The sequence below is a fragment of the Sylvia atricapilla genome, chromosome 13, assembly GCF_009819655.1.
Source record: "Sylvia atricapilla isolate bSylAtr1 chromosome 13, bSylAtr1.pri, whole genome shotgun sequence".
Lineage (NCBI taxonomy): Eukaryota > Metazoa > Chordata > Aves > Passeriformes > Sylviidae > Sylvia > Sylvia atricapilla.
The window spans coordinates 18,904,516-18,931,750 of NC_089152.1; the positions used below are offsets into that span (position 1 = coordinate 18,904,516).

At 58.0% G+C, this 27,235-nt stretch overlaps 1 protein-coding gene across 1 annotated transcript; it reads right to left on the minus strand.

Annotated features, from left to right (window-relative positions):
• Nucleotides 1–1,120: 1,120 nt before the first annotated feature.
• CSPG4 (chondroitin sulfate proteoglycan 4) lies at nt 1,121–14,784 on the minus strand. The gene is made up of 9 exons (XM_066328740.1): nt 14,541–14,784; nt 9,957–13,535; nt 9,188–9,667; nt 8,640–8,816; nt 5,571–5,769; nt 5,273–5,407; nt 4,977–5,131; nt 3,965–4,148; nt 1,121–3,779 (listed from the first exon to the last, which is right to left on the minus strand). Exons 1-9 carry the CDS (start codon nt 14,673–14,675, stop codon nt 1,897–1,899), a joined length of 6,927 nt encoding a protein of 2,308 aa, XP_066184837.1. The 5' UTR covers nt 14,676–14,784; the 3' UTR covers nt 1,121–1,896.
• Between the last annotated feature and the right edge of the window lie 12,451 nt (nt 14,785–27,235).

A 27,235-nucleotide genomic window follows, 5' to 3' on the forward strand; every position in this document is an offset into this window, starting at 1 on the left:
CCAGGTTACTGCCTGTCCTCCCCTGACCTCAGGAAGGGGATGTTTCCCAGCAGCGGGAATACAACCACAAGCCTTAAAAATAACCTGGTTCGCTTTCAGTGTTCCTTACAAAATAGGCCACGTTCCTTCTGTGTAATCCCTGGGCACAAGACAAGAATCACCGGGAAGGAAAACACAGCGATGCTTCCAAGGCAGCTCACAGTGGATGCAGCTTCCATCCCTCACTGGGGGTATGTAAGTAGTGAAGATAATAAAACTGTGTGTTTGAATGAGACGAGGAGGTGCAGAGCTGTGATCTGGAGGCCATGGCAGAAGCTGCCCCAGCCTTTGGGGAGCAGCATGGCCCTGGCAATCTCCCAGCCATGGCGTGGGCAGCACGGTCACCCTGACCCCATTTCACAGTGGAGAGAGGGTGTAATTTGCCTCTGAGCAGAAGGAAACCTCATTTTTCCCTCTACAGGAGGCAGGAGGAGGGTTTTGGGGGTGGGGAGCAGACATCCATCAGCCTCCCCCTTGGGCCAAACAAGCTCAGAGGTGCCAGGTTTCCACTGTGCCCTGTCCTGTGGGGTGTGGGGACACAGGGTGTCTGCCTGCACTCTGATGGCTTTGGATGCCCATCAGATGTGCCAGCACCAGCTGAAGCAGGACAGGTGTGATTTACTGCTCACTGAAGGTTTGGCACCATAAACCCAGCCAGGAAAGCTGCTGGCATGATCCAGGCAAACATCCCAGCTCTGCCACAGCCTTGGAGTGGGACCACACAGGGTCGTTGTTTAGGGAGGGATCGTGTAGTGGATTTTATCTTGGGTGAGAGGGGTGCAAGTGGTCCCCCGTGGTCCCTGGGGGCTCATGTCAGCTTCCCATCTGACATGTGTGAGCAGGATGTGCTCTGTGATGAGATTCCCAGCTGGAGCAGTGCTGGGTGTTATTGTTGGGTCCCATCCTGAGCTCAGCACTCAGTTTTTCCTCTGCCCTCCCTCAGACAGTTTCTATTTAAGTTTTTAGGACTCTGGGCTGGGGAATATTTGAGCAAGAGCCCAGAATATGGTCCATTACCTCCAAATGTCGCACAGCAGCTGAAAACAGGCCTGGCAAAGCAGACAGCTTAGGAAAACAGTGATGCACCTTGGAAAAGGCACTTTATTCTGTTTGCTTCTGCCATACTGGAGTATACAGTGGAAAACCGTGCTGGCTCTGCTTCTCTGCTCTCCTCTCTGGTTTCACACTGCCCAGGTGAGCTCCAGCCATCCCTCCCTGCCAAGGGCATCCTACCTGTTGTGCAACCCCCCCAGGGCTCGGTGCTATTGGCTTTATGCAGCACACGGCAAGTAAAGAAAGAGCGAGGCGGGTATTTTTCCAAGTGGGTGGGGACTCCTAAATTCCCCTGGCATTGGCCACAGAATATTTTCCGAGCCTCTGCTCCAGTGTCTCAGCCCGCCTAGCCCTGGGGAATTTGGGCAGCTTCATCCCCAGCCTGACTCAGCGCAAGCTGCTCCTCATCCTCTCTCTCTTACCAAGAGCTGTGAAAAGCACCCCTGTGGCGACTGTGCTGCTCTCAGAGGAGCCACCACTGGACCAGCCTGGGTGGCTCTGTGGGGACCAGTGTCATCAGGTGCCCCTCAGCACTGTGGCCTCCATCAGGTGGCCCAAATGAGCACCCAAAATCAGCGATTCCCAGCAATGCTCAGGAATTTTGCCTGTCCCCAGTTGCTTATGTATTGTCCCCCTCCCCTGCCCAAAGGAGATGTGGGGCTACAAGGTGGGCTGGAGCCCCTCCTGCGTCTGTGGGATGCCAGCTCCCAGGGAGGAGGAGGAGAGCGGGGAGGAGGTGGCTGCTGGTGCTGCAGGAGGGGCTGGACGCCCAGGTGGTCTCGTGCCACCACACCCGAGAGCCCTTCACACCCAGTACTGGTTGTTTTTCAGCGGGGGGTTGGAAGTCCGGCAGTACTGGAGGAGCTCGGGGTCTGGAGGTGCCCCTGAGGGCGGGGGACCCGTGCCCTTGCCCTCCAGGGAGGTGACAGTCGTTAAGGGGATGTTTTGGCTGGGGTCTGTCCTCCGGAAGGTCTCGTGGTCTGGCACGGCCCCGTTCTTGGCCTTGGAGGCGGGAGTGCCCTGGACGTTGTGCTTCCCGGTCTTGTTGCGCTTGTGCAGGTAGAAGAGCAGGGGCAAGATGAGGGCCAGCAGCAGGAAAATGAGGCAAATGGGGATGATGATGCTGAACATGTTGGCCTCAATGAAGCTGAGGAAGGTGCCCCCCGCCCCGGGGCTGGGGCTAGTGGTGGCACTGGGGGCCAGCCAGGGAGTCGGGGGCACGCCCAGCTCGCTGGCATTGGGGCTGCTTCGCGCTGTGCCATGGGGCACTGGGGGTGAGGGTGCCAGCGGGACTCTGAGCAGGGTGACACCGTAGGATTTTGAGGCATTGTAGGGCTCGATGCTGTACTCCAGGGATGCCAGCGCGGGTGGCACGCCAGCAGCCACCAGCTCAAAGGAAAAGCTGTCCCTCTGCAGGGATTGTTGGGTGTCCCCAGCATCCAGCATCTCCAGCCCCACCAGCCCTTGCTCCAGCTCACTCTGGCTGAACGTTTCGATTGGGGAGGCGGGTTGTCCCGGATCTCTGGATACCCTCACAAGACGGCTGGCACGGGGCGCCCTGCGGACCTTGAAGACTGGGATGCTGTTGGTGTGGTTGGCCAGCCCACTGGCATCAAGGACACTGGTGTCCAGGAGGGCTGTGGTGCCTCGGGGCCACAAGCTGCCCACTCGGGTCTTCACCGCTGCACGGACAGTCACATTCACCACCCCGCTCCTGTTCCCTGCCCATGAAATGGCAACGAACTGGAAGTCATCCTCGGGCGACCTGAGGTCACTGAAGGTGAACGTCACCTCCCTGCGATCCAGCTGCTTCTGTGAGAAGCCCCGCGATGGCTTTTGGTTGACTTGCACCTGTCCAAATCTGGGGTCCCTGGTGATCCTGTACAGGACATTACCTGCCCCTCGTGGTGTGGCACCCAGCAGGTGATGGTGGGACACAAGGGCCCTGTTCAGGTCTTGGGGCACCTCCAGCACTGCAGTGGTGCTCAGGGCAGGCAGCACCTCGATCTCTAGTGAGGTCTGGATGGGTGGGTGGTGGCCACTGGAGAGCCTCAGGGCTAAGGAGCCTGGGGTACTGCTCCCGGTGGCAACAAACACCACGTGGCCAGCATTGACATCTGCTTGGGTGAAGCGGCTGATGGGCTCCCGTGGGTCGTGTGCGCTGGCCACGTGGCCAGCGAGGGGTCTCTGGAGGACGCTGTACACCATCTCCTGTGGGGACACCAGTGGGTCTGCCACATCCAGGTACTCCTGTGACAAGGTGACTACGGAGCCTTGTGGGGCCTGCAGCACTTCTTGCCGCTTCACCACCTGCGGTGACTTGGTGCTGCTGGTCACTGTTATGTTGAATGCTTCAGAGATGACCACCCCATCCTGTGGAGGACGTACAGACTGCTGTTCCTGGGGCTGGAGCCAAGCCTTAAAACGGAACTGATCTTTGGAGGTGCTGTCCCCGCTGTGGGCGTACACCAAACGCCTCGCTGCCAGGTCTGACTGCAGGAAAAAGGGCCGTGACTGCTCCAGAGGCACACCGGCCACCAAGAGCTGTCCATGAGCCGGTGCCTCCGTCACCAGGAAGACAACATCATATCCAGCCCTCTCAGGGACCAGGATCTGGCTCAGGAGGTTGGAGGCATCCAACACCAAGGTGTCAATCTCAGCCTGCTGAGCACTTGGGAGCTGCAGACCTGGCAAGAAAGGGGAAAAGAATCAACTGTTGAAAGCTGGTGAGAGTTTGACGCAATGACAGAAGGAATTGGATGCAGTTTTAGATGTCTGGTGTAATCTATCAGCCACGGAGAACAACACAGTGGTGTCTTTTTCAGACAAACAAGCCCTTCTGAAGAGCTGGTTTGTCCCATCCTACCCTTACCTGCGTTTTTCCAAAGCTGAGTCAAGCGCTGGGGACAATTTTCCTCGAAGGAGATCAGAACGAGGAGGATGAAAGAATCCGAGATGGTCGTGGGAGTGACCACACGGAAGCGGATGGCATCTTGGGCCAGCCAGAAGGGCTTGTCTGGCATCTCGTGCTGGTAGAAAATCAGATTGCTGTCCACCTGAAAATTAAAAAAAATCCTTGATCAGCTCCTGTCTTGACTCTGGGATGGATCAAGCAAGCTTGAATTAGGTAAGAAAAGGGGATTTTCAGTAGCCATGGCACAGTAGTGACCATGGAGAGCTCATGGTGTTTCTTTTCCAGGATGTGAAATTGTGGCTGCCCCATCCCAGAAGTGCTCAAGGCCAGGTTGGACAGGGCTTGGAGCAACCTGCTCTAGTGGAAAATGTCCCTGTCCGTGGAGGGGGCAGAACAAGGTGACCTTTAATCTCCCTTCCAACCCAAACTGTTCTGTGACTCCACGATGTTTCTCCCAGCAATTAGAGGAAATGAGGCTCAGAGGAAGGGTTGAGCTTGTTCAGCATCCTCCAAGGGTGAGCACATCACAGAGAAGCTTCCACGGAGGGTAAACCTATGTGTCTCTGAGTGATGGACTAAAATAAGACCCTTGTTGGGCCTTGCAAAATTTGCCCCCACGGGAGAAGGGTTTTTTCAGAGCAGGGGTGAAAAAATCATGCTTGGCTCTTCCCTTCAGCAGCAGCTAGGCTGGCTGGCTCTGAAGCAGGGAGATGGCCTAGGAAAAGGGATTATAGCTCCCTCAGCCTCCCCCAGTGCTAAATCCAAGGCTGGGACAGCAGCTCTTAATCCCTCTCAGCAGCTGTTGGCAGAGCTGGGAAAGTCACAGCACGGCTGGAGCCTTTCGATGTCTCCTGCCTGGGATCAGGTGCCTGCGGTGGCAGTGGGCTCAGATGGGACCCCCATGCTGTGGTGGGGGGTGATGAAGGGCTGCGTTTGGGGTTCTCAGGGGCTGGAGGAATTGAAATCTCACCTGGGCTTGGGTGAAGTTCCTGATTTCCTCCCCCTGTGAGGTGGTCAGCCTGCCCAGGCGTGGGGCTTGCTCGATGCTGTAGTACAGAGTGCTGGAGCTGGTGGGGCTGTTGCTCATTGCCTGCAGGTTCTGGCTGGTGATGGGCTGTAGGGCACCTAGAAAACACATCCATTATGGATTTCAACGTGGCCACCCACCTGGGACCTCTGCCAGGGACATCTCAGCAGTGCCTGGGCAAGGGGAGGAGGTCCAAGGGGGCCCCATTTGAACTGGGAGGATGGGGAAGGGGGACCCACCTGGGCAGACAGTGAGGCTCTGCTTCCTGGCCAGGCTGATGATGGGCTCTCTCTGTGCCCTGATGAGGAAGAAGTGCCCAGGAGATAGGTTCTCACCATCCCACAGATCGAAGGCGAAGCCGCCATCCAGGGGTCCTGTGGAAAGCACAGAGCTGGGCATCTGTGGGGGCCAGAGGAGATGCAGCTCCCCATTAACCTGTCAGGGTTTTGGACCAGGCACGGGGTGTGCATCCCCTGTGGTGGCACAGTGTCCCCATCACTCTGGGGTGGTGCAGGGGGCACCTCAGTCCTGCCCTACCTTGGTGCACAAAGAGGACGAGGCCGTTGTCTATCTGGGCCTGAGTGAACCTCTGGACCTCAGTGCTGGGTGCTGTCCTCAGCACAACCTTCCCGTTGGCTGGGGGCTGGATGGAATAGGTCACCTCTTCCGCTGGGGAGTCCTCATCCTCGGCACGCAGGATGTGGGCGCTGAGAACAGCCGTGGCACCTTCTCGCAGCTGGGGGACAGGGAGAGGCTGTCATCCCCCTGAGATACCCCTGGCACTTCTCCCCTTTTTTCCCATCCCGGTTCAGACCACTCTGCTGGGTGCCAGAGCACATCCCAGCCCAACAAGGGCGCCTTGTCTGCATCCTGGGTGACTCCTCCATCATCTGGCCTCCTCCCAGCCCTGCGTCACCGCTGCCGTGTTTGCCAGCACGTGCCACGCAGCCGGGTCTGAGCCTCTGCACAGCTGTGCTGGAGGGCAAAGGTGCCTCTGTTTCCCCAGTTCCTGGCAGTGGAAGAGGGCCCTGGGGCAGGGGCTGTGCCTTTGAGACCTTGCCTTTCAGGGGAGGGGTTTTAGTGGGGTGCACAGGCTGCTGCTGGGTACACAGCGACCACAAGCAGCCCTGCCTCTCCCTGGCTGGGTGTTTCTCCTCGCTGCTGCTCGCCCCAGTTCCCGTCCTACCACCCCCTCACAAGGCTGCAGCAAGGCTCGCTGTCCCAGCAAACCCTCCAGGAATGACAAATATGTGGCCGAGTTCAGAGCCACTGAGGAACTTCCCAGGACCACTTCCTCCCATCCAGTGGTGCTGACCCTCCTGTGGGAACCTTGCCACCCCATGGCCCTGGCATCTCCCATCTCCAGCTGGAGGCAACAATTTTCCCTGCTCGTGACCCTGTGCCACATCTCTGTCTTGGCAGACCACAGGGATGGATCTTGCTGCCTAACAGGTTCTGCCCACGCAGCCCAGAGCTGCCCTTTGCCCTCAGGATGCCTGGAAATCATGGGGTGCACAGATGGAGCTGTGCTGTGGCTCACGTGGGGTGGAGGGGTGGGATGTGCAGCATCCCACAGCATCATGAGGCTGGGATCTCAAATCTGCATCTTCGGAATCTGCAAGACAACACCCAGGCAGGCGCTGGAGGAGGTGCTCTGCTGGATGAGCTCTTTTCTGCTGTTTTCAGCTGGCCTAACTCAAAACATTGCTTGAGTGGGTGTGGGTGCCGACAGAGAAATTAAATCCCTCAGCAGTCCCCACGGGATGGCAGAGGCAGGCTGGAAAACACAGCTTTGGAGAGGCAGGGTGGGGGAAGTGCTGCTGGACACACAGCCGGGACAGCAGCTTCACTGTGCACGCACTGAGTTTTTGGGCTGCTTTCTCTCTCTCCAGCACCCACAGCAGCTGGAGCAGCACTCACACCAGGGGCTTGGAGCCAAAGGAAACTCCCCGTGGGCAAAGCAGTGAGGGCTGGCAGCCCCAGGGCATCGCTGCCCGCTGGGAAGGGACAGTCAGAGTGGCTGGAGTAGCTTTGCTCCCCGCCCCGAGCCGCGGGAGCTGACCCATTTCTCCGTGCTCCTCGTCCTCGCTGAATTATTAAAGCCTTCCGCCTGGCTCCTGCGCTCCTTGCTCGGCTCATTGTGTTTGCTCAGCCTCCGTGTCGCCTCTGCTCTCGGGGAGAGCAGGCGGGGAGGCGGCGGAGCAGTGCCTGGAGCGTGGCCGTGTGCTCTGGGCTGGTGGTGGAAGCCTCTCTCTCGGTGGCATCCAGCCATCCTTCCTTCAGATCCAGCCCAAAACCTGCTGCTCCTTCCCAAGGGGCTCCGCTTTGGGGTCCAGACCCAGCCTGTCGTCTCCCAGCCCTCCGAGGGCTCGGCATCCCTGGAAACCTTTGTGCAATCCCTCTCCCTGCCCGGCCTGACCTTTAAACACTGAAGTCATCCCTCAGCAGAGCACAAACACAGCAGGGTCGGGCCTCTCCCATCGTCCCCGTTGGGGGAAGGAAGCCTTTCCCCGCTCCAGAGCTCCTCTGGGCGGCTGTGGCTGCTCTTTCCAGTGTGCAAAGGGATTCCCATGGAAAGGCAGATAAATTGCTGCCTCCGAGTTTATTTTTAGGAGGTTTTGCTGTCTTTTCACCCTTATTCTTAGCATGATGGCTGGGGGGCAGGGAAGGCCATGCTTACACTGGATGTCTGCAGTGGGGAAAAGGGGCTGGCACAGGCCCAGCAGCTGAGGGGTCAACTTCTCCCTGAATTTTGGCCCAGCTGAGGCAGGTCTACATAAAGGATTTGATGGGAAGCTTCCTGGGCTGGAGGGGGGAAACTGAGGCAGCACAGAGCTGGGGCTGGGGATACCTCCCAAAGTTTGCTGGTATCCCTCAAAACAGCTGTCTCTGGGGCTAGGCAGGGCAGCCCCTTACCCTTGGGCATCTTCTCCCGAGTCCAGGCTCCCAGAACCCTTCCCAAGGCAACTGTGTGATGATCCTCATGGAGCAGATTGCTTTCCAGCTGCCACCATGGGAAACCCCGGGATAGTGAAAGTAGGTACGGGGGGGTGGAGGGGGGGGGGATGATTGTGCTTCCGTGTTTTCCATTAAATTCTTTGCTGGAATTTTGCATTAGTGAAGGAGACAGGGAGGTGTTTGAAGCAGAAGGTGGGAGTTCAGCAGCAGGTGAGACCTCTTCCCTTCTGCCGTTTTCCGGGATGGACATAAAGAGAGATGTGAAAGCCGCCCAGATGACTGAGTGATTCCAACCTGCGTTGGTGAAACGCGGGCAAGCTACTCTTGGAGCTGCCGGGGCAGCGAGCAGGGGCTGCGGAGGCGCTGTGCCGCCGTGGCAGCACTGGCCGCGCCGGGACCGCGGGGCGATGCTCCCACCTCGCGGCCGGTCCCCGCATCGGCGGCGGGGCGGGACGGGCCGGGAGCGAGGGCAGCCTGCTCTCCGCCTCCTGCACAGCCTCGCCCCGTCGGGAAAACGCTCCTCCCTTCCCCATTCCCCATGGCTGGCCTCTGGGCGGCAGCCCCGCTCCGCCGAGCCCCAAGTCCCGCCAGTGTAGGGGGGTCCCCACGCTGGGCTGGCCGCCCCTCCCTGCGGTGTTCCTCCCTTACCTGCAAACCGGCGTTGACCTTCAGCCGCGGCCCCTTGGTGCCGCGGGGCAGGATGGTGATGAAGAGAGTCCGGGGATGGCTCTGCCGGGACACCTCGGAGGCGTTGGCCAGGATGGTGAAACTGTCGGTGAGGGATCGGGGACCATCCTGCCTGTACTGGATCTGCTGGTTCTCCACCTGCGGGGCAAGGGCCGGGTGATCCTCAATGGGTGACAAAGGCCACCGGCCCCTCTGGGGAGGGGACCCTGAACCATGCTGGGAGGATGATGGCAGCCCACCACTAGCTCAGGGGCAATCCTGTAGGTTCCCTGCTGGAAGCAGCCCTGGAGCCCAGCCTGGCTGCTCTGCCTGCATCTCCACCCCATGTCCCCAGGGGCTGCAGAGCAAACCCATCACCCCAAATGCCTCCATCCCTTCTGATGGGGAGAAGACTCATGCAGCCCTCCACAACCTTCCAGTGTGGTTGGGGGCTGGAGACCACCCCGAGCTCTCCCCAGACCCTCGGGACAGCAGCCTGCTGGGCAGGTGGGTGCCTGTGGGGGCTTTACCTCGCTCCAGGTGAAGCTGTGCAGCCCGCCCTGCTCGGGCCGCTGGCTGCTCAGGAGGGTGCCAAAGCGGGGTGGCTCGAGCACGCTGAACTCCACGCCGAGAGCTGGGTAGTAGGCATTGGGGATGTGGAGGATGCTCGAGGAGATGGTGGCAGAGCCACCTCCTGGCACCGTGATGTTGTGGACATCCAAGGGGACGGTGATGGGAAGCACAACCAGGCTGACCACCACCCCCTCCAGAGGGTCTGCATTGCGGGCTGTGATGTCCAGGACAAACTGGTCACGCTCCTCGTTGGGCTTGGAGTGCAGGTAGAGGACTCTGCCACTGTTGATGTCCTCCTGGGTGAAGGACTGGATGGAGTCCAGGCTGGGCTGCTCATTCATGTCCTGGCTGTGCTGAAGCATTGTCAGGAAGCCAGATGCTGGGGGGCTGCTCACCAGGTAGACTATGTCTTGGGAAGATATCTCTTCGTGGGTCACCTGGGAGTGTAGGGGAGACCAGGCATGAGTGGGAGGGTTGGTAACTGGGGCTGGGCCACAGCCCACCTGCTGTGCAATCAATCCCTCAAAGCTTTGCCGTGGGATGAACTGCAAGAACCACCACGCCTGAAGCCCTCTCTGCCCCTGGGCAAAGCCTGGCAAGAACACAAGGCCTGGACTCTGAGCAGGTGGGAGTAAAATGGAGTCCCATTAAAATGGGTGGCCATCCTGGTTTGGTGGCCAGGGAAGTCATGCAGGCATGGGAATGACTAGAGAAGGGCATACTCACCAGTAAGTCCTCCTCCTTGATCCCAGCCGCTTCCCCCTGGAAAACATAGATCTCCCTGTGGTTGACCATGCTCAAGGGGCTGGGATGGGTATCCAGGAACACACTGATGGCCAGCGTGTCCTCCACTGCCACCTCATTTGCTTCTACAGTGAACTGGAGCTCATCCCGGCTGTTCCTGCTCCCGTTGTGGCGGTAGGAGATCTCTCCTGCCAGCAGGTCCCTCTGGGAGAAGGCCATGACTGGCTGCTCCCCTCTCAGCACGGTCCCCCACCTTGGGGGGGTGGTTATCAGGAACCGTATCTCTTCATCAGACCTGATATCCATGTTGGTCTCCAGGCTGAGGACAGAGGAGTCAATGCTCCCTTGGGTGCCCTGGTGGATGACCAGACCGGTGTTGTTGACTATTTTGATGTAGGGCTCTGATGCCTGCACTTCCAGGAGCGCTGTGGTTTGGTGGAGGCCATCTGAGACCTGTAGCTGGATCCAGCCCCGGTCAGCCCCAGAATGGACAAAGAGGATCTTCTTCTTCCTCAGGTCGTCCTGTGTGAATCGATAGACCTGGTGGCTTCTGTCATCGACAGACACAATACTGCCAAACAAGATGTCCTTCCTGGTCAGCACCAGCTGCGTGTCGGAGAAGCCGGAGTCTTTGTCAGTGAAGGCGATGTCGTCGGTGGTCAGCAGGTGCTGCCCATTGCGCACCACGTTGAAGACTCTGTTCACTGCCCGGACAGGGCTGTGGTCATTGATGGGTTGGATGGAGACCCTGAAAACGCCCCTCACCTCCTCGGCCTCCGACTCGGCGCTGCCCTCACCCTGCCTGAAGGCAACAAAGGGGATATCGTCCTCCAGCGTCTCGGAGTCATCGTGCTGGTACAGCAGCCGGCGCTGGAGGATGTCGTCATTGCTGAACTCCGTGATCTCCTCTCTGGAGGCCCAGCCGTGGGACGCAGCCCAGGCCAGCCTGCCGTGTGCCGGCCCCTCAATCACCTCATAGACATAGTCCATGCTGTTCACGCTCTGCACAAACAAGTGATCCTTGGAGATGACAGCCTGTCCGCCTTCCTGCACGGTCAGGAGCATGTTGGTCAAAGTCGGTGCGTCAGGGTCCCCACCAATGCTGATTCTGTAGGTATAGACGGGCGAGTGCTGCTCACCAGCATGGACACGGAACTGGAAGAAGTCCTCGGCTTGCTGCGAGTTCCTGATGGTCACGCTGTAGCTCAGGTGGTTTCCCTGCAGGTCCTCTTCAGTAAACCCAAAGCCTTCAGTCAGCCTGTTGCCAAGCAGCTCCAGGTTTCCCTTTTTGGGAGCCTGGATGATCTTGTAGTGGAAGGGAACCAGGGCAGAGTTTGGATCTTCCAACATTGCTTCCAGCTCCTTGCTGGTGATATTTCTGTGCCGCTTATTCTTCATCTGGAGGGGAGCCATGGTCCTCATCTTAATGGTGGCTCTCTTAATCCTTATAAGGAAGGTGTTGTTTGGCAAGAGCTTCTGCCCCACCTGGACTTTGAACCTCACCTCCTCCACGCTGTCTTCCAGCCGGTGCTCTGAGTCTGTGCTAAAATACTGGATGCGCCCTTGCTCCAGGTCTTGCTGGTGGAAGGACTCGACTTTTTTCCATTCCACTCCCATGCTCCCTTGCTTCTGGACCTCACCATACTTCAGAGGCTCCGTGAGGACATACAGGATGGAGACCCGTTGTTCCACAGCGTTGGTCTCCACTGACAGGTTGGCTGTGGTGATGCGTGCGGCCCCTCCTTGGGAGAGGGAGAGGCCGGTGTTATTGACCAGGCGGATTTCAGGATCAATGGCGAGGATCCTCAGGGTGGCAATGGGGCTCGGGACGGTGCCATCACTCACCTGCAAGGTGAGCTGTAAATTTGTCCCACCCTGGTGCACGTAGACTACATTGCCAGCTTCCAGGTCCCTGCAGGAGAACTCTTCAATGGGCACTCCAGGGTGGAAGTCTAACTCCACATAACCCTCCTCCATCTGCTGACCATGCAGCTGGAATTCGAGGTCCTCGCAGGATGAGTCATCATCCAGGACCTGCAGGATGTCGGTGGTCAGGTGTTTCCGTGTGTGCCTCAGGATTGTCATGTGGTTCCCGCGGGGGAAGATCACCTGTGGGGCATCGTTGACAGGGTTGATCATGATGGGCAGCAGGTACACCTGCCCCTGCCGCAGGCACTCTGGGACCCCTTGCTGGGTGGTCACTGTCACCTCCAGCATCAGCTGGTCCATGGGCCCCTCGGAGCCATCGTGGATATACCTGACCTTCCGATTCACAATGTCTAACAAAGTGAACTTCCTTCTGCTCCTGGACCCGGGAACGTCCAGCTCCAACTGGCCGTGCCTGGGGTCATTGGTGATGCTGAAGAGGATTTGGGACTGGCGGATGTTGGCCAGGCTCAAGTCTACCGTTGGCTGGGTGTGCTTCCACTCCAGGTAGGCCATGCCCCCCTCCGAGACGATGAGGGGGCTGACGTGCAGCAGCCTGCTGATGTTGGCAAAGGCAGGGGGGAAGCTGCTGTCGGGCCGGCACGGTTCCACCACCAGGCCCGGTGCTCCCGAAAAGCCGTTTGGAGGTGGGGAGGTGGATGCCTCATCCTGCTCGTACACCTCCTCGTAGTCCCAGTAGTGGTCCTGCTTCCCACAGCCTGCTGTGATGTCCTTTGTGATCACGGCGTCCTGCAGGCTCCTCCTCTGCAGGTTTATCCGGAGGTCCTCCAAGCAGCCAACAAATGAGTGGTTGGTCATGGTCCACAAAGAGACGAAAGACAGATGGTGCTCCCTCAGCCTTTGCAACGCTTTTTCATCCATACCTCCAATGAAGAGGTTTCCCTGAAGGTCCAGGTAGTTGTTGATGCCCCGGTTGGAGGTGGATGAAGCATAGTAATCTATCAGTATCTCAAACTTGTGTTTATCTGTGTGGACTTTGACGTAGTGCTGCTGCTCGTCGCTGATGAAGACGTTGTTGTGCAGGACGATGATGCCGTTCCCCTTCTCCACAAACCCTCGCAGGCGCCCGTTGGAGATCTCCAGGTAGAAGAAGTCATTCTCCAGCCCTGCGTGGTAGATGAGGGGTGCCTGGGTGATGCTCGTCGTTATCACAAACTCAATGGTCGCTTCCTGCCTTGCGTCCCAGGTGGGAAAAGCAACGTAGGAGTGCGGCCCCGGGAACCCGAACGGCTCCTCAGGGTCTGCAGAGAACTGTGTGCTGCACCCTTCCTGGACACGGTGGAAGGTCTTGGAGCTGCCGTCAGCAGACAGATGGGAGAGGACATCCAGGCCATTGAATGTCACCAAGTGAAGACAGCCCCTGAAGGGAGGGCTGGCCTCGGCCAGGTACGGCAGGTCCAGGCTGCCCGTCCCGCCGGCATAGAGGCCGTGCTGGATGTCCAGCTCCCTTGCTGGCCCCGCGATGTCTGCGGAGCTGTTGAAGAGGCCATCGATGGTCAGTGTCATCCTGCCATCTTCCACCAGCAGCTCCACATCGTGGACTGCCAGGTTATTGAGCTGCAGCCCTGCTGGGGACTGCAAGGTCACCTTCTCCAAGCCCAACTGCAGCCTGGCCTGCAGGGAAAGACACAGAATCCTCAGCTCAAGTGAGACCTCTCCACCTTCCAGTGACACCTGCTGAAGCATGGACCCATACCCAGCTGCTTGCAAGGGTTTTGGTCCCTCAGTTCAGTCCTACATCTCTGGATGTGCTCCTCCTCCATCCTCCCCATGGGCCTGCCCTCTTTGTCCTTCTCTCTGAATTCCTCTCCTTTTTCACTCATTCTCAGCAAACCCCACTCTCAGGGCTGGCTCCTCCATCTCCCAGTCCCACAGCTGGGCTTCTCCCCTCCCCTCACAGAGCTGCCCTGCCAGATGTTGGCTCCTCCTTCCCTACTCTCTCTTGCCCACTGCCCTCCATCCTTGCAACCTGGGCTGCTTCCTGCTTTTTCCCTGGGAACTGGCAGGGGAAATAGCAGGCTTTTCTCCTCGTGGGCAGCAGCCTGGAGCCTGCCTAAGTAGAGGGTTAGCTGATGGGACATGTGGCCTGCATTAGGGACACCTCTGGCCAGTGGCTCGCTTGCTGTTCTGCTTTGGTTTAATGTGGTTGGTAGCCCAGCCCAGGCTGCAGGAGAGGCAGGATATGTGCCTCAGAGGCTCCCTCCTCTTTTCCTTTGTGGTGGATGCCAACAACATTACCACAGCAGGGAATTTTACTCCTCTGTCTCAATTGCTTCCCATGGGATGGGACAAGGGGGATCTGTTCTTTCCCCAGATCCTCTTGTCTCACCTGCTCACACCTGAGGGAGTTGTGCACCGTGTCTGACCACACAATGCAAAAGGGTGTCAGGGTGTCCCTACGACCACCCCCCCATCACCCGGGCAGTGGGTGAGGAGCCTCCCCAGAAGGAGCCTGTTTCTCTGTATTTAACCAAATCTTCCAAAACTGTGTCCACTCTCCTCTGGTACTCTCGGCGTTCCCTGTCAGGGGTCCTGGCAGCTGGGCTGCCCCTTCTTCCCCTCACTGGATGAAGGCATGACACGGAGCCCGGGGAGAGGGCAGGGGTGCTGGGGGCTGACCTGCAGGCGGCCAGCTTGCAGCTGGAGCAGGAGGTGGTCGGGCTGGCCGGCAGCCAGGAAGAGCAGCCCGTTCCCCTGGCTGGTGAGCAGCTGCAGGTGCAGCCGCACCGTGCGCGAGGCGTCCGCCAGCGGCATCTCCACGAAGCTGTCCCCAAAGAAAGAGGCTGGGGAGGGAAGGGAGAGAGGTCAGGCAGGGAAGGACACCTCCTGCAAGCCCTGAATGAGACCCCGATCCCAAAAAGAAGCAGGGAATGAGACCCCAAGTCCAGGAAAGGGCTGGGAATAAGACCTCAATCCCAGCACAGATCAGGGAATGAGATCTCAGATCCCAAAAAGGAGCTGGGAACGATACCCCAAATCCCAGCAGGGATCCAATCAGGCAGTGCAGGGAATTCCCATCAATTCTTACCCAAACCCCACCCCAAATCTCCCCAAATTCCCCCAATTTCCACCCCAAATTCCCAATTCCTACCCCAAATCGCCCCCAACTCCTGCCCCAAATTTCCTCAAATCTCACCCCAAATCTCCCTCAAATCCACCCCAAACCTCTCCAAATTCCCACCCCAAATCCCCCCAATTCCTGCCTCAATTCCTGCGCCAATCCATCCCAAATATTCCAATTCCCACCCCCAAGTCCTACCCCAATTCCTGCCCCAAATTCATCCCAAATCCCATCCCCGATTCTCACCCCAAATCCCCCCAGTTCCTGCCACAGGTGGGTGCTGTGATTATGGAGCCTCCCAAGCCCATCCATCAGCCCTTCCCTTGTTTGCCATCTGACAGGTTGCTGGAGTCCAGCAGCCTAAAAAGACCCTTAGGGGAGTCTGTTTTTCTGCTTTTCCTAAAAAAATCCTAGAAGGGTTTGGGTTGGAAGGAAACTTAAGGCTCATCTAGTCCAAGCCCCTTGCAACAGTCAGGGCTATTTTCCACTAGCCCGGGTTGCTCCAAGCCCTGTCCAGTCTGGCTTTGAACACCTCCAGGGATGGGGCAGCCAGAGCTTCTCTGGGCAGCCTGTGCCAGGGCCTCAGCACTTTCTGATTAAAGAAATTGTGTTTCTCCTCAGTGCTGGAGGAATAAGCACGAGTGCCAGTGATCCATATGTGGATGTGAGAGCGTATGGAAACCTCGTCTCAAAGCGGGCGCCTGGAGATGCAGCTGGAGCATGTCCAATACCTAGCATACATCAGCCCCGGAGGACTCAGCTCAATGGCATGTGGTCATGAAATGACAGACTGTGTCACAGGGCAGAGGAGGGAGACTGCAGGATTAAGAGTACAGGGAGCGGCGAGGCTTAATTTTAGAGCCCTTTTAGTTTTTAGCTGACTCAAAGAATGCATGTGCACCTCACACATGTTAAATGTGTGTGGCTGGGGCGTGCAGCCACCCATCCTGTTTGGCTCCAGCTCAGCCTGTGGCAAAACTCAGTGCTTAAACATAAACACTCCAGCCCTGTATGCTGGAAATGTTTGGGGAGGATATGTCAGGGACGGGGGGCAAATGCACATTTTCAGTCCATATGTAGTCACAGGCTCTGCTGGAGTTTATTTGTGTGAAGTTTTCCTGCTGTGCTTTACTAGAGCACTCATCAGATCCACCCAGTTGCTGACCTACCCTTTGGGGTCCCAGATCTGTCTTGCTGAGGTGCCATGGGCAAACAAGAACAGGAATTTGGCTTTCAGGGTCCTAACCCCTGATCTCTTTTGGCAGAGGCAGGGGGGGATGTTGGATGCTGGGGTGAAAACAATCTTCTGCACAGCTAGGTCTGGATATAAACACCCACATTTGCTCTTACAACTGCTTCCCTGGTTGCATTTTCCTCTTGCCCGAATTTCTGTGGGATGACCAGGGTGGGAATGGGCAATGCAGGCTTTGCTTACAGGGTGATGCAGCAAGTGAAAACCCAACCCAGCGAGTGAAAACCCAGCCCTGCAAGACAGCCACAGTCACTGAGGCATTTGGAAGGGGACCATTCGTAGAGGTGATGGCAAAAGCTGGTGTGGCAGGGACAGAGTTGGAGCACTCTGGTTTAGTCTTACACATTTTCTTCAGAGCTAAGCCCTGCATGGGGGAAGCTCTTCTGAGCCCTTTGGGAATGGGGGAACCTCCTTGTCCAGGACACCACAAAAAATCATTTCCTGCCACTGGCAGCACAAAAAAGTGCCTCAGTTTTCCCCTGTGGTCTGGGAGGATGACGTGGGTGTCACAGGGACCAGCACCCCGCCCGTTCTGGACAGGCAGGAAATGGCACCATGGAAATATCTGGCCTTTGCTGTAACACTGAGCCTTTTGCCCAGCCCAGGGCAAGGCTGTCAGGGTGCCTCCTCATTCCCTGGCCCTCATGCCTGCTGCTGGCATGGGGCACTTTGGCTTCCTTGTCCTCTTCAGGCCAGCCAGTGACTCAGAGGAGCTGTGCTGTTCTCTGCAGGGCTCTGTCCTTCTCTGACCTGCTCCCTCCTTCCCATGGTCCCAGCAAAACCAGCCTTGCCCAGCGGCCAAGGGTGGTGGGTGCTGGGGCTCTCAGCACTGCCTTGTCCTGGGGCTTGGTGAGCAGGAGTGACGTGGCACAGTGGAAAAGGGAGTTTTCTGTCCCTCCTTGCACAACCACAGGCACACATGCGTGCACATTTGGTCCCCAGAGTCATCCCTGTACGTTATGTGCTGGCTCCCATCGAGGTTCCCTGTACATTCTCCACGCTCCAACTCCCACTGGGATTTTGCTACATTTTAGTGGCTTTCCCTAATTCACAAAATGTTTTTCAGATGGGTTCTGAGAGGCTGTTCTCATGGGGAGGGAAAGCTTGGCTGGGCTGGACCCACCAGCAGCTCCCATGCGGCCCAGGGACTGGGCAGTGTCTCGCCGTGGGTGCTGGGGGTGAGGGTTTGGGGCTGCTCCAAGACCAGCTTGTTTTCCAGTGTGCCAGGGGGCACCAGCTCCTGCAGCCAGCACATTTTGTCCTGCCTTCACTCTCCCAAAGCTGCCAGAAATGTTTTTCTTCTTCTCTCATAAAATGCTACTAATAAAAAAGCTCCCAGAGGTGCGGATGCCATGGGGAGTGGTGCTGTTTGTTGGGGAGGATGAAGGACCCTTGCCCAGATCTAGGAGGCACTGGAATTTTTCTCTAGCAGCAGAGCCATGTAAGTTACTGCTGTTTGTTTTCCCAAATTCCTGCTTTATTTCAGGGCCACTCTCCTCCTCCTCCCTCATCAGCCCAGCCAGGATGTGAAGCCACTTAGCCTGTGACATTTCAGTTTCACAATAGACCTGCAGCTTCTCACCTCCATCTCCCCTCTTCCTTGCCCTCCACTTTGGAAAAGACGCAGAAAACATGGATTTTTTTGGTGTTTTCTTTTTTTTTTCCAACCATTTTTTTTCGGCCATTTTGCTCTGGAGGAGCCTCCATAGGACAGGATGTCCCATCCTGGTCCATCACTTGGAGCAAGCAAGGTCTTCCACGCACCCTTCCCCATCTGTGGGCAGTCTCAGGTGAGTTCCTGCGATCATCCCATGAGGATGAGTTCCCATGCCCCAACAGCACCTATCTCAAGTGATCTAAGGATGCCATGATCACACCAAAGTCATGTTGTGCCCCTCATCCTTAGATGCAGATGCCCAAGGCAGCCTCTCCTGTCATGGGGAACAACAGGTCCCCATGTCCTGGCCATGGGTTGGAGAGGACACCCCGGAGGTCCCAGTCACCCCAGATAAAAACAATTGACATTCCCAGCTTGCTGCGTCCCACAGGAAATCACCATGCGTGCCTTGCCAAGCCGATTGAAAGGCGTTGACGAGGCGAGAGCAGCCTCCGTCACAGTTTCCGAGCAGCCAGCCAGCAGCCAGCAGATTACAGACTGCAGTGTCACTTGGGGTTTTTTGGGGGTTGTTTTTTTTTTTTTTTTATTTTATTTTTGCATTGAAAAAAACAAGGAGATGAGCCAGAAGCTCTAAGGAGGGGTGTGGGAGCGAGGCCCCGGGTGCTCTGGGCTGCTCCCGGGGCCGGAGAACAAGCGAGGGCTCAGTGCGAGGGCTCTGTGCCCCGGCAGCCGCCCCAGCCGCCGGCCACGCGCCGGCCCCGGGACGCTTTGGCCCTCTTCCCCTGCTCCAGCAGCTGAAAACACGGCTGCTCTGGCCTCTCCAGTCGCTGGTTTTTTTAGATGTTCAGGGAATTTTCTGGCTGGGGGAGCGGAGCCTGAGGGGATCCCCACCCACTCAAGGGGCTCTGGGCCGGGGGCTCTCCGTGTGCCTGTGGCTCAGCAAGGCTGTTTTGGGCTCTCCTTTGTGTTTTAACAGACATCACAGCACAAAAACTTCTCCCACCTCCTTCCCAGCACGTAGGAGGTTGAAGGAGCCAGCTGCAGGCTCAGACAAAGGGAAGTACTGGGAAAGCTCGGCTCAGAGAGAAGCGGCACTGGACACGCAGGGTTTGGGAGCAGGGAGATGTCACCCTGTGGGAGGGTCAGAGCCGATGGGTGGATGCTGCCCTGCCCGAAGGCTCCTACCCCGGCGTGGGGCATCCCGGGCCGGCCGCAGGACAGCCGGGAATGCTCCCGGGACAGCGGGAGGAGGCTCAGCCCGGCCCCCGAGGGGCTGCAGGATCTCCCATCGCTCCGGCCACAGGAGGACGCTGAGGCTGAGGAGGAAGGAGCGCAGCAAACCCTGCCTGCGGCTGGGGCTGTGGAGCCGGGGAGGGGCTGGATGCTCAACAAGGCTCCATTCAGGCTGCGGTGGGGCAGGTGGGGGCCAGAGCCGGTGGCCGGCTGTGTTTGCAGGGAGGGGACTGGAATTCATTAAAACAGCTCTTTAATGACCGGAGGCGGGTGCCAGGAGAGCCCCGTGCAGACACACGCGCCCCCCTGAAAGACTCCCTGTGTTTGCAGCCGCTTCCCACCCCGGCCACACCGGTTTTCCAACGGTGGAAAAACAGGCGGGGAGTGAAAGGTCCTTGTAGCCCGAACAGCCCCGGGCTTGTGCGGCCGCTGGTGCAGCCCGGCCCGCCGGCTGCCCTCCTTCCTGCCCGCCTACCCTGTGCCAACAAGCGGCCCCTGTGCCTGCTGCGGGCTGCTGTTGGGCTGCCCCAAGGGCAGCTTGCTGCATTCCTTCTCCGCAGCCTCAGGAGCTGGTTTTGAGGCGCTCTGAGTTGTTTGGGGTTGGGTTTTGTGTTTTTGTTTTATTTAAGTAACTTAAGATAGTGAGGTCACCCGTTGCCAGCCCCATTGTGCTGCAGCCCCACCTGGAGGGGCTGTGGGATGTGAACTCTGGAGGGATTTGGGGGATGTGAACACGGGAGGTGTCCAGGGAATGAAAATACTGGAGGGGTTCAGGGGAATGCCAACACCAGAGGGGCTGGGCGATGTGAGCATCAGAGGGGTTCAAGGGGATGGAAACACTGGAGGGGCTCGGGGCTGGCTGCCCAGCCCTGGGGATGCTGCTCAGCAGCTTGGTCCCCTCCCGTTCTCCCCGAAGTGTGTGCATAAGGCTCCCTTGTCCCACTCCCAGTGCAGGCAGGGTGGGCAGGATCAGCGCCGTGGGTGGTCCTGGGGGCTCCCTTGTCCCCAGCCTGGCTCTCTGATGCCCAGTGGGACCTGCAGCCCCCCGGAGCAGGGGCTGGGCTGTGGCCCTGTCCCCACACAGGGTGGAGTAGGCACGGGAGGAAGGGATCCAATGGGCTTTTGGAGAAAGGCTTCATTATGTCCCACATTCCCTTCGTTTTACCGTGTGGTTTTATTTATGGCCAGGGAAGGAAACGAGCAGCTTGCGAGGAGGGAAAGGCAAACACAGTGGCCCTCAGCTTTGGCTGGGGGGGACAAATGGGGGGCTGCTGCCTTCAGATATGCCCTGAGACCCGAGCTGAGCACCCGTTTTTCTCAGCAAAGAAATCCCAGCGCAATGGAGATGAGCTGGGCTTCGCCTGCAGCAAGGGCATTCAAACCCAGTGGGGACGTCGGGATCACAGCACAGTCCCCTTGTGCCTGCCCCAGGAAAGCGTGGGGTTCTGTCTCAGGATTTATTGGATGGGGTGTCACGGGCACAGATCCATCCCTGCTGTGATAGCTCCTGGCACACAGGAGGACTTTTTCTTTCATCTCCAGCCCCAGTGATTGCAGCGACTGCTGCTCCCACATCCTGAGCCAGGGCTGTGCGTGCTTTTCCAACCCCGGCAATGGGAATGAGAGCTCTGGTTCTCACCTCCCACCCTCCATCTGGCCCTCCCTCACGGCGGGGCTCCCAGGGGCCGGCGCTTTCCAGGAGCGCTGGCCAGCAGAGATTGCTGGAAAGCAGCACCCACAAAACCACCCGAAAAGCTGTGGCTGGTCACCTTCCCAAGCCTGCCGACCACCAGCAGTGCCATCACCCTTGTTTTGGGCGTGGGAGGGAGGAGAGTCCTGGCCAGGGGTGCTTTGCTTTGCCCCCGTCCCAGCCCGGTGGCCTCTGGCTGCACCGTGCCGCTTTGAACCCCTCCTCCTGTGTTTATTCATTCAGTTCCTCTCCCCCGTTCCCCGGCCAGCTGCTCTCCGCTCGCCTTCCCCAGCCTGACAGCTTTGGGGAAAAAACAGCCTTTTTTTACAGCCCACGGACTCTGGGGTCAGGGGAAAACATGAAAACATGCCCCCTTGCTAATTCTGTGCTGTCTGGGAGAGGGCTGCGTCCTCCCGTGTCCTGCCAGTCCCCGACACTGCCCAGCGCCTGTGCCTGCTCCTGCCTGCCTTCCCCGTCCTTACGGAGCAGCATTAGGAGCTGTCATAGCTGGAGGCCATAAAGCAGGGTCCAGGAGGCTTGGCTGAGGCTCCCGAGCTCCATCGCTTATCCAGCGTGGTTTTACGATGATTCAAGCACAGCCCTAAAGCTGATGGTATTTCCTGAGCTCTCCTGCTCGGCCAGATGCAGAGCCACGGAGGGGAGGGCAGCGAGCTGGGAGCCAGCCTGGAACCCCCCACAGAGGTCACAGGGCTTTTGGGAAGAGCTGGGGGGATGCCCCTCTGGAGCAAGCAGCCCCAAAGCCCGGCACGAGCAGGAGCAGAGATGAAGAGTTTTTAACGATGTGTGCCTCAATGGCTCCAGAGGGACTTAAGGGATAAGCTCAAGCTGGAAGCAGCGTTTGGAGTGTTTGCCCTGGGAAGGGAAGCGGGGTGGGAGAGAGAAAGTGGGAGGATTTGGGGAAGCGGGAGGCTCAATGGGGCTTTTGTGCCGTCCCCTGCAGCGTGACTCAGGCTCGTTCAGGCTGTCGCTGCCAGGAGAAGTTGGCCTGGAAATATTGTATCAGACCCAGAGGACGTGGTTTCCAAACCATTCGAAGTCGGGTTTTGTTCTATTTTTTCTTTCTTTCTTTTTTCTCTCTCCCAAGCCCTCTTCCCCTGTCTCTGAGGCTCGTAGGTTTTCCAGCTCCACCCTGCACATCCTGGCATCCATCGCCACTGCGTTCCCTACCCCACTGCTTCCCACCCGGCGAAGGAACAGCTTGCAGAGCTGCAGAAGGGCACGTGGTGGCACACGAGGGGACAATCCCAGCCAGCCTCGTGCTAGAGGAGCCGGAGGATCTTGGAGGAGAAGGGCACCTGGGTGCACATCCCACCTGCAGCTCCCTGAATCCCATCCCCAGCTGATGAACAGAGCCGGTGCCTGTTGCCAAGCTCATCCCCAGAGGCAGCGCGGGGAAGGAGCTGGCGGGGGGAGGATCGGAGGAGCCGGGCCAGGGGATGCTCACAGACACGCCTGGAAGGGCTCGGTGTTACCGGAGAGATCCTCGCCTGGTGTCAACAAACAGCCCGGCAGCCGCCGGAGAGGGGCCCGGCCCCAGCCGCCAGGGCTCTGATGTTTCCCAGCCTCGCCGGTGTCAAGTGGCTCCTGACGTGCCAGGATGGGGAGTTATCGGCCAAAACGGGGGGAGAAGAACGAGCACGAGCGGCAGTGTTGAAACCTTGCCAGAAGATACCTGCTTGCCTTAATTGCAGCATCCAGCGCTCAAGGATGTTGAAATGTTTTAACAGAGATGTTAAAACGTGCAATTACGGAGTAAAATGTGTAAATTGGGGTGATTCAGCTTTAGTTGTGCTGGTAAAGCAGCAACCGCAGCACACTGCACCCCACAGGGCACCAAGGACCGCAGCCAGGATGAGCTTTTGGTGATGCTGAGTGCTGTGAGGGGCAGAGAAAAGTGTCCGCACGGACAGAGATGGGGCTTGCAGTGTGGATGGCGGAAAGAGAGGATACTTTTCCTCCTTTGGAGCTGACATGCTAAACTGCCTGCAAAGAAAATTAGTACTTTCTTGTTTTCCCCCTCCTTCTAGAGCTGAAAGCTTTGCCCTCTCCTCCATCCCTCCCTGCCCTGCCTCCCCTTCCCCACTCCTGCTATCCCCTGACTTTTCCATCCATGAGAAACGCCCGCCGGGGTGATGTTTACAGAGAGAATAAATGCCTGCTCTATTTGTAGCTCAGGGGGAGGCACGGCTGCCGGGGGGCTGTGGGGGTGTGGAAGCGGGCGCTCACATCCCCTCCCAGGGCTGCAGGCCTTTCTCAGCCACATCCACCTCGGGCCAAGACTTCCCTCTCCTCTCCCAAGCTCCCAGAGGAAATGACCCCGGTGGGCTCAGAAATTTCTGTGGGATGGGATGCTGAAAACCTTGAAGCCCTTGTGAAGCCCGGCCGGAGGCTGGGGAAGGGAACGGGAGATTCCTGCTGCCTGTCAGTGCTGCCCCAAGCCAGGGGGCTGAGATGGTCGAGGATGGGGAGCACCCATTAACACGGCGGGGGATGGCACCACAAGCAGTTGCTGACTCCAAACCCTCCCTCGCCTGCCTGCAGCAAAGAGGGAAAACAACTTCCAGAAAGCCAAGATTTGGGCAAAAGTAGCAGCAGGGATTCACAGGGCCGTCCCGAGCTGACTCACAGCTCACGGCGGCTCCTTCCCCAGCCAGTGAGTCACGGCGATGTATGAATTTGCTTCTCCATCTCCTTGTCTGGGAGGCACGTGATGGGCCCCGCCACTTCCAAACCATGTTTGCCCCATGACTTTCTCCGCTCCCGGCAGTTTTTGGTACTCTCGCCCTCCCCCGGGCTGCTTTCCATCTGTTGGGCTGTCAGGCAGCCAAGAGCAGCCCTTGGGCACAGGGCAGCTCCCAGAGGTACTGCCCGGAGCCACGCAATGGGTGACACACCCGGGGAAGGTGGAAAATGGGAATTTCTCACCCTCTCGGATCCACAGCTCAGGGCATAAACATCTCCCACCCCACCCTGGTGACAGCTGAGAGGCCCTGTTTGGTCTGTCCCGAGGATGAACGACTGGCAATGGGTGACAAACCAGGCAGCAAATCGTCCTGCATCTTCCCAGTCCTGGGGCTGGGAAGACCAGTCCTACTCCTATGGATTTTAGCCTGGCTTTGCAGAGTCCAGTGCTGCCCTGAATCTCGGCTCGGCTTTGAGAAGCAAAGGCTTTTTGAAAGGCTCTCTGACTTCATAGAACTTATATAGAACTTACTTTATAGAATGTATGAATATTCTATCAATACAACAGACCATAAATTGTCCTCATATAACAATATCTAACTATATTCTGCTATATTGGTCAATATAACATAAAAACTCAACCTCCCTTTTTCTGGTCTGTTTACCTCAGAAAATATCTGAGGGGGTGTCCCATCGCTGTGCAGCATGGCAATGTCCAGCCGAGCACAGGGCACGATGGAGACAGCTCAGAGAAGGGCTGGCTTGGGAATGAGGGAGCTCCGGTGGATGCTTTCCTTTCTCTGTGTCTCCAGGGGTGTGCTGAAGGGGCTGGTGGCACACGAGGCTCGGGATGCCCAGCTGAGAGCTGGGAGGGGCACAGGAGTTTCTCGGAGTGGCCCAGCTGAAGGCTGGGGGTGATGCTCACACTTGGGGAAGCTGGCTTCCCAAAAAGGAGACAAACCGAGGCCAGCACCTGGAAAGGGCCACGGGAGCGGCCCCGGCGAGCCGAGGCTGGGCTGGGCCAACGCCTGTTGAACAGTCTGTGCTTTGAGCTTTATTTAGGCACGCAGGCTCCAGCCTCCCAGGCTCTGTTCCTGTCCAGCCTTCAACCTGACGTGAGCTCCTCGGGGTGAGCTTAACCCTGTCCTGCAATCCTGCAGGAATTCACTCTTTATATTTTTGCCCACAGCCTCTGTTGCTAAATTTAATAGTGAGACAAGAATATTCCTCCCCGATTCCCACGATACCAGTTTGTGTTCTCCCCCCTTTTCAGCATTTTTCCTGTCCTTTCCCATCAGCTGGAAACTTTTCCAGCTGCTTTGAGCTATGACCTTAAAACATGTGGCGCGATCATAAAAAAGAAAGTTTGAATAAATCAGTCAGATTTCCAAAAGTGGAGGGAAAGGAAGAGGCGAGGTGGCTCCATGGAGCTGAGAAACCTGGAGCAAGCAGAAGGGATTCCGGATGGATAGCCCAGGGTAGACACTGCTCCCATCCAAGGGCAGGTATCCTGGATAAGCCAGTATCCCAGCTGCCTTCCCAGGACCCCATCACTGCTTCTGGGGTCCACCTAAACTTTGGAGGGTGTCACATTTTTGACACCCACTTGCTGAAATCTTGGGGTGAATGCTGCTCACAGGCAGTCTACACATTCAATTCTCTCTTCTCCCCCCATTCCAAACCTCCAGTAAGAGGGGTGTTTTGGGGAAGGGAGAGCCCAGCCTGTGGGTGGCCTCACTGGGAACCAGAGGGGAGCCAGGCTGTCGAAAAACAGTTTACTAAAGCTTCACACTCTGATGTCAAGAGGACAAATTTTATGAGTGTTTTTTCTTTTTGGTATAATCCTGTGTTTGATGAAGTGCACGATGACTCTTCCCATGCTGGGCCGGGCAGGAAGCCCCGGGTTCCTGAACCTGAGCTTGGGGAGAACACAAAACACAGGCTTCACCCCAAAAACCTCAGCCCCATGCTCAGCATGCTGCTGGTGGCTCTCCCTGATGGAGACCCAGGGATGTCCCATGGTGGGCAGCCCATGGGAACAGCTGGAATGAGTGCTGCTGGTCTCGGCAGGGATGTTCCCAACTGCAGGGGGCTTGCGGGAAGCTGCTGCCCAGACCCAGGGTCACAGCTGGAACATCTGTTTCAGCCCAGTGCAGAAACAGCCCTCAGTATTTGAAAATGGGTGTAAACCCCCTTTTCTTCCCCAGCCCCTCCTGCTAACAGCAGGGAGATGCCCACTGATGCCCAGAGCTGTGTTACAGCCATGGGGGGACTCCCCTGGGGGTACTCTGGGGGTGTTGGGAGATGTCAGTGAAAGCCATGGGAGTTGGGGGTTTTTTGGGGGGTTTCTCCAGCCCATTCACCATGAAAGAGTTTGGGGCTCCCAGGGCAGCCACCCAGGACACGGCACAAGCAGCAGCTCCATGTGGGGAAATCCCATCCTGGGACGGAAAGGTCAGGGCTGGGAGGAAGGAGACCACTCTGTTCATTAACAAAAGGGATTTTTTCCACTCAGCTTGCCAGGCACCCTCCTATTTTGGTGCATGACAAAAAATAGAAAGAACAAGGCCTAAGGTAATGAAAGGAGCATGTCCCAGAGGCCACTTGCTCTCTGGGAGGGAACAAGGACAACAAGAGACCCACAGCAGCCCTGCAGGTGCTGAGGGGCACAAGGCTGGGATCATTCTCCTCCCTGCACTAACACAGGCTGGGATGCAGAAGGTGGTTGGGAAAGAAAAGACTGGAGGTTTTCAATAATTCCTTTGGAAACTGCTGGGAGCAAGCTCCTGCCTTGCTGCTGGTCAGAGTCCTGGTCCCTGGGGGGAAGTTTGGGGAAGAGAAACTGCTCAGTGGAATGATATATTATTTTTGGGATGAGTTAAGGACAGAAAAGTGCTTTTTAAATTCCCTTCACTTTCAAAGCTGCAGGTGCTGCTGATGCAGTGCCCAGTCATATCCCAGGCACAGCTTGGAGGGTCAGAGGTGTCCCAGAGGAATGAGGAGACCTTCAGAGCCTGCTGAGGCTCAGAGCAAGGCAGCTCTGAGCATCACAGAGCAGTGCTGTGGGACAGGATGCTGAGGCTGGACACACATCCGTGACAGGAGCTGGGTGGGCAAACCTGGCTGCTTCATGGGGAAAACTGGGTATAAATCCCCCTCTCCTGTCCTGCTCTGACTGCCATGCCCAGCACTGACCCTGTGCAGCAGCCAGCCCTGTGGCACCACGGGGTGACGCTCAGCGCCAGCCGCTCCTCGGTGCCCTGTCACCCCAGGGTGGTCCCGCGCCCTTCTGGGGCTGTGCCGCTGGGCGAGGTGAGCCGCTCAGCCGCTCACTCCGGCCACCAGCAGCCCCGGGAGGTGACACACGCCCCGCAGACTCCAGCTCCCTCCTTCCTGCCGAGCCCCCGCTCCTGGGATGGAGAGGGGCTGCCCCCGCAGGCGGCTCCCGTGGCAAGGCCACACACGGGCAGGGAGGACCGGCGAGCTCGCTCTCCGTGGCGCCGGGCTCGGCGGGACAGCCGGGGTGCCGTGCCCCCGCCGGCTGCCCCTGGCGCCGACCGGAGCCGCTCCGAGCCCCGTGTGCCCCGCGGAGAGCGGCCGGCGAGGCACCGGCTACCGGCGCCCTGCGAGCCGCTGCCCTCGGCTCTCCTGCCCCAAACACAGCGCTCCTGCCGGCCTGGCCACAGGAACCCGCAGCCCTGGTCACCCATGGCCACACCGCTCCGCTGGCTCCTCAGCCCGCCCGGGAGGAGCACTG

Bases quoted from the DNA above. Each gene is read 5' to 3' on its own strand.
- CSPG4 (XM_066328740.1), bottom strand. From the start codon at position 14,675: ATGCCGCTGGCGGACGCCTCGCGCACGGTGCGGCTGCACCTGCAGCTG. The intron at 13,536-14,540 runs GTCAGCCCCCAG...CTTTCCCTGCAG, and splicing joins TGCAAGCTGGCCGCCTGCAG to GCCAGGCTGCAGTTGGGCTT. The intron at 4,149-4,976 runs GTGAGATTTCAA...TTTAATTTTCAG, and splicing joins GGAACTTCACCCAAGCCCAG to GTGGACAGCAATCTGATTTT.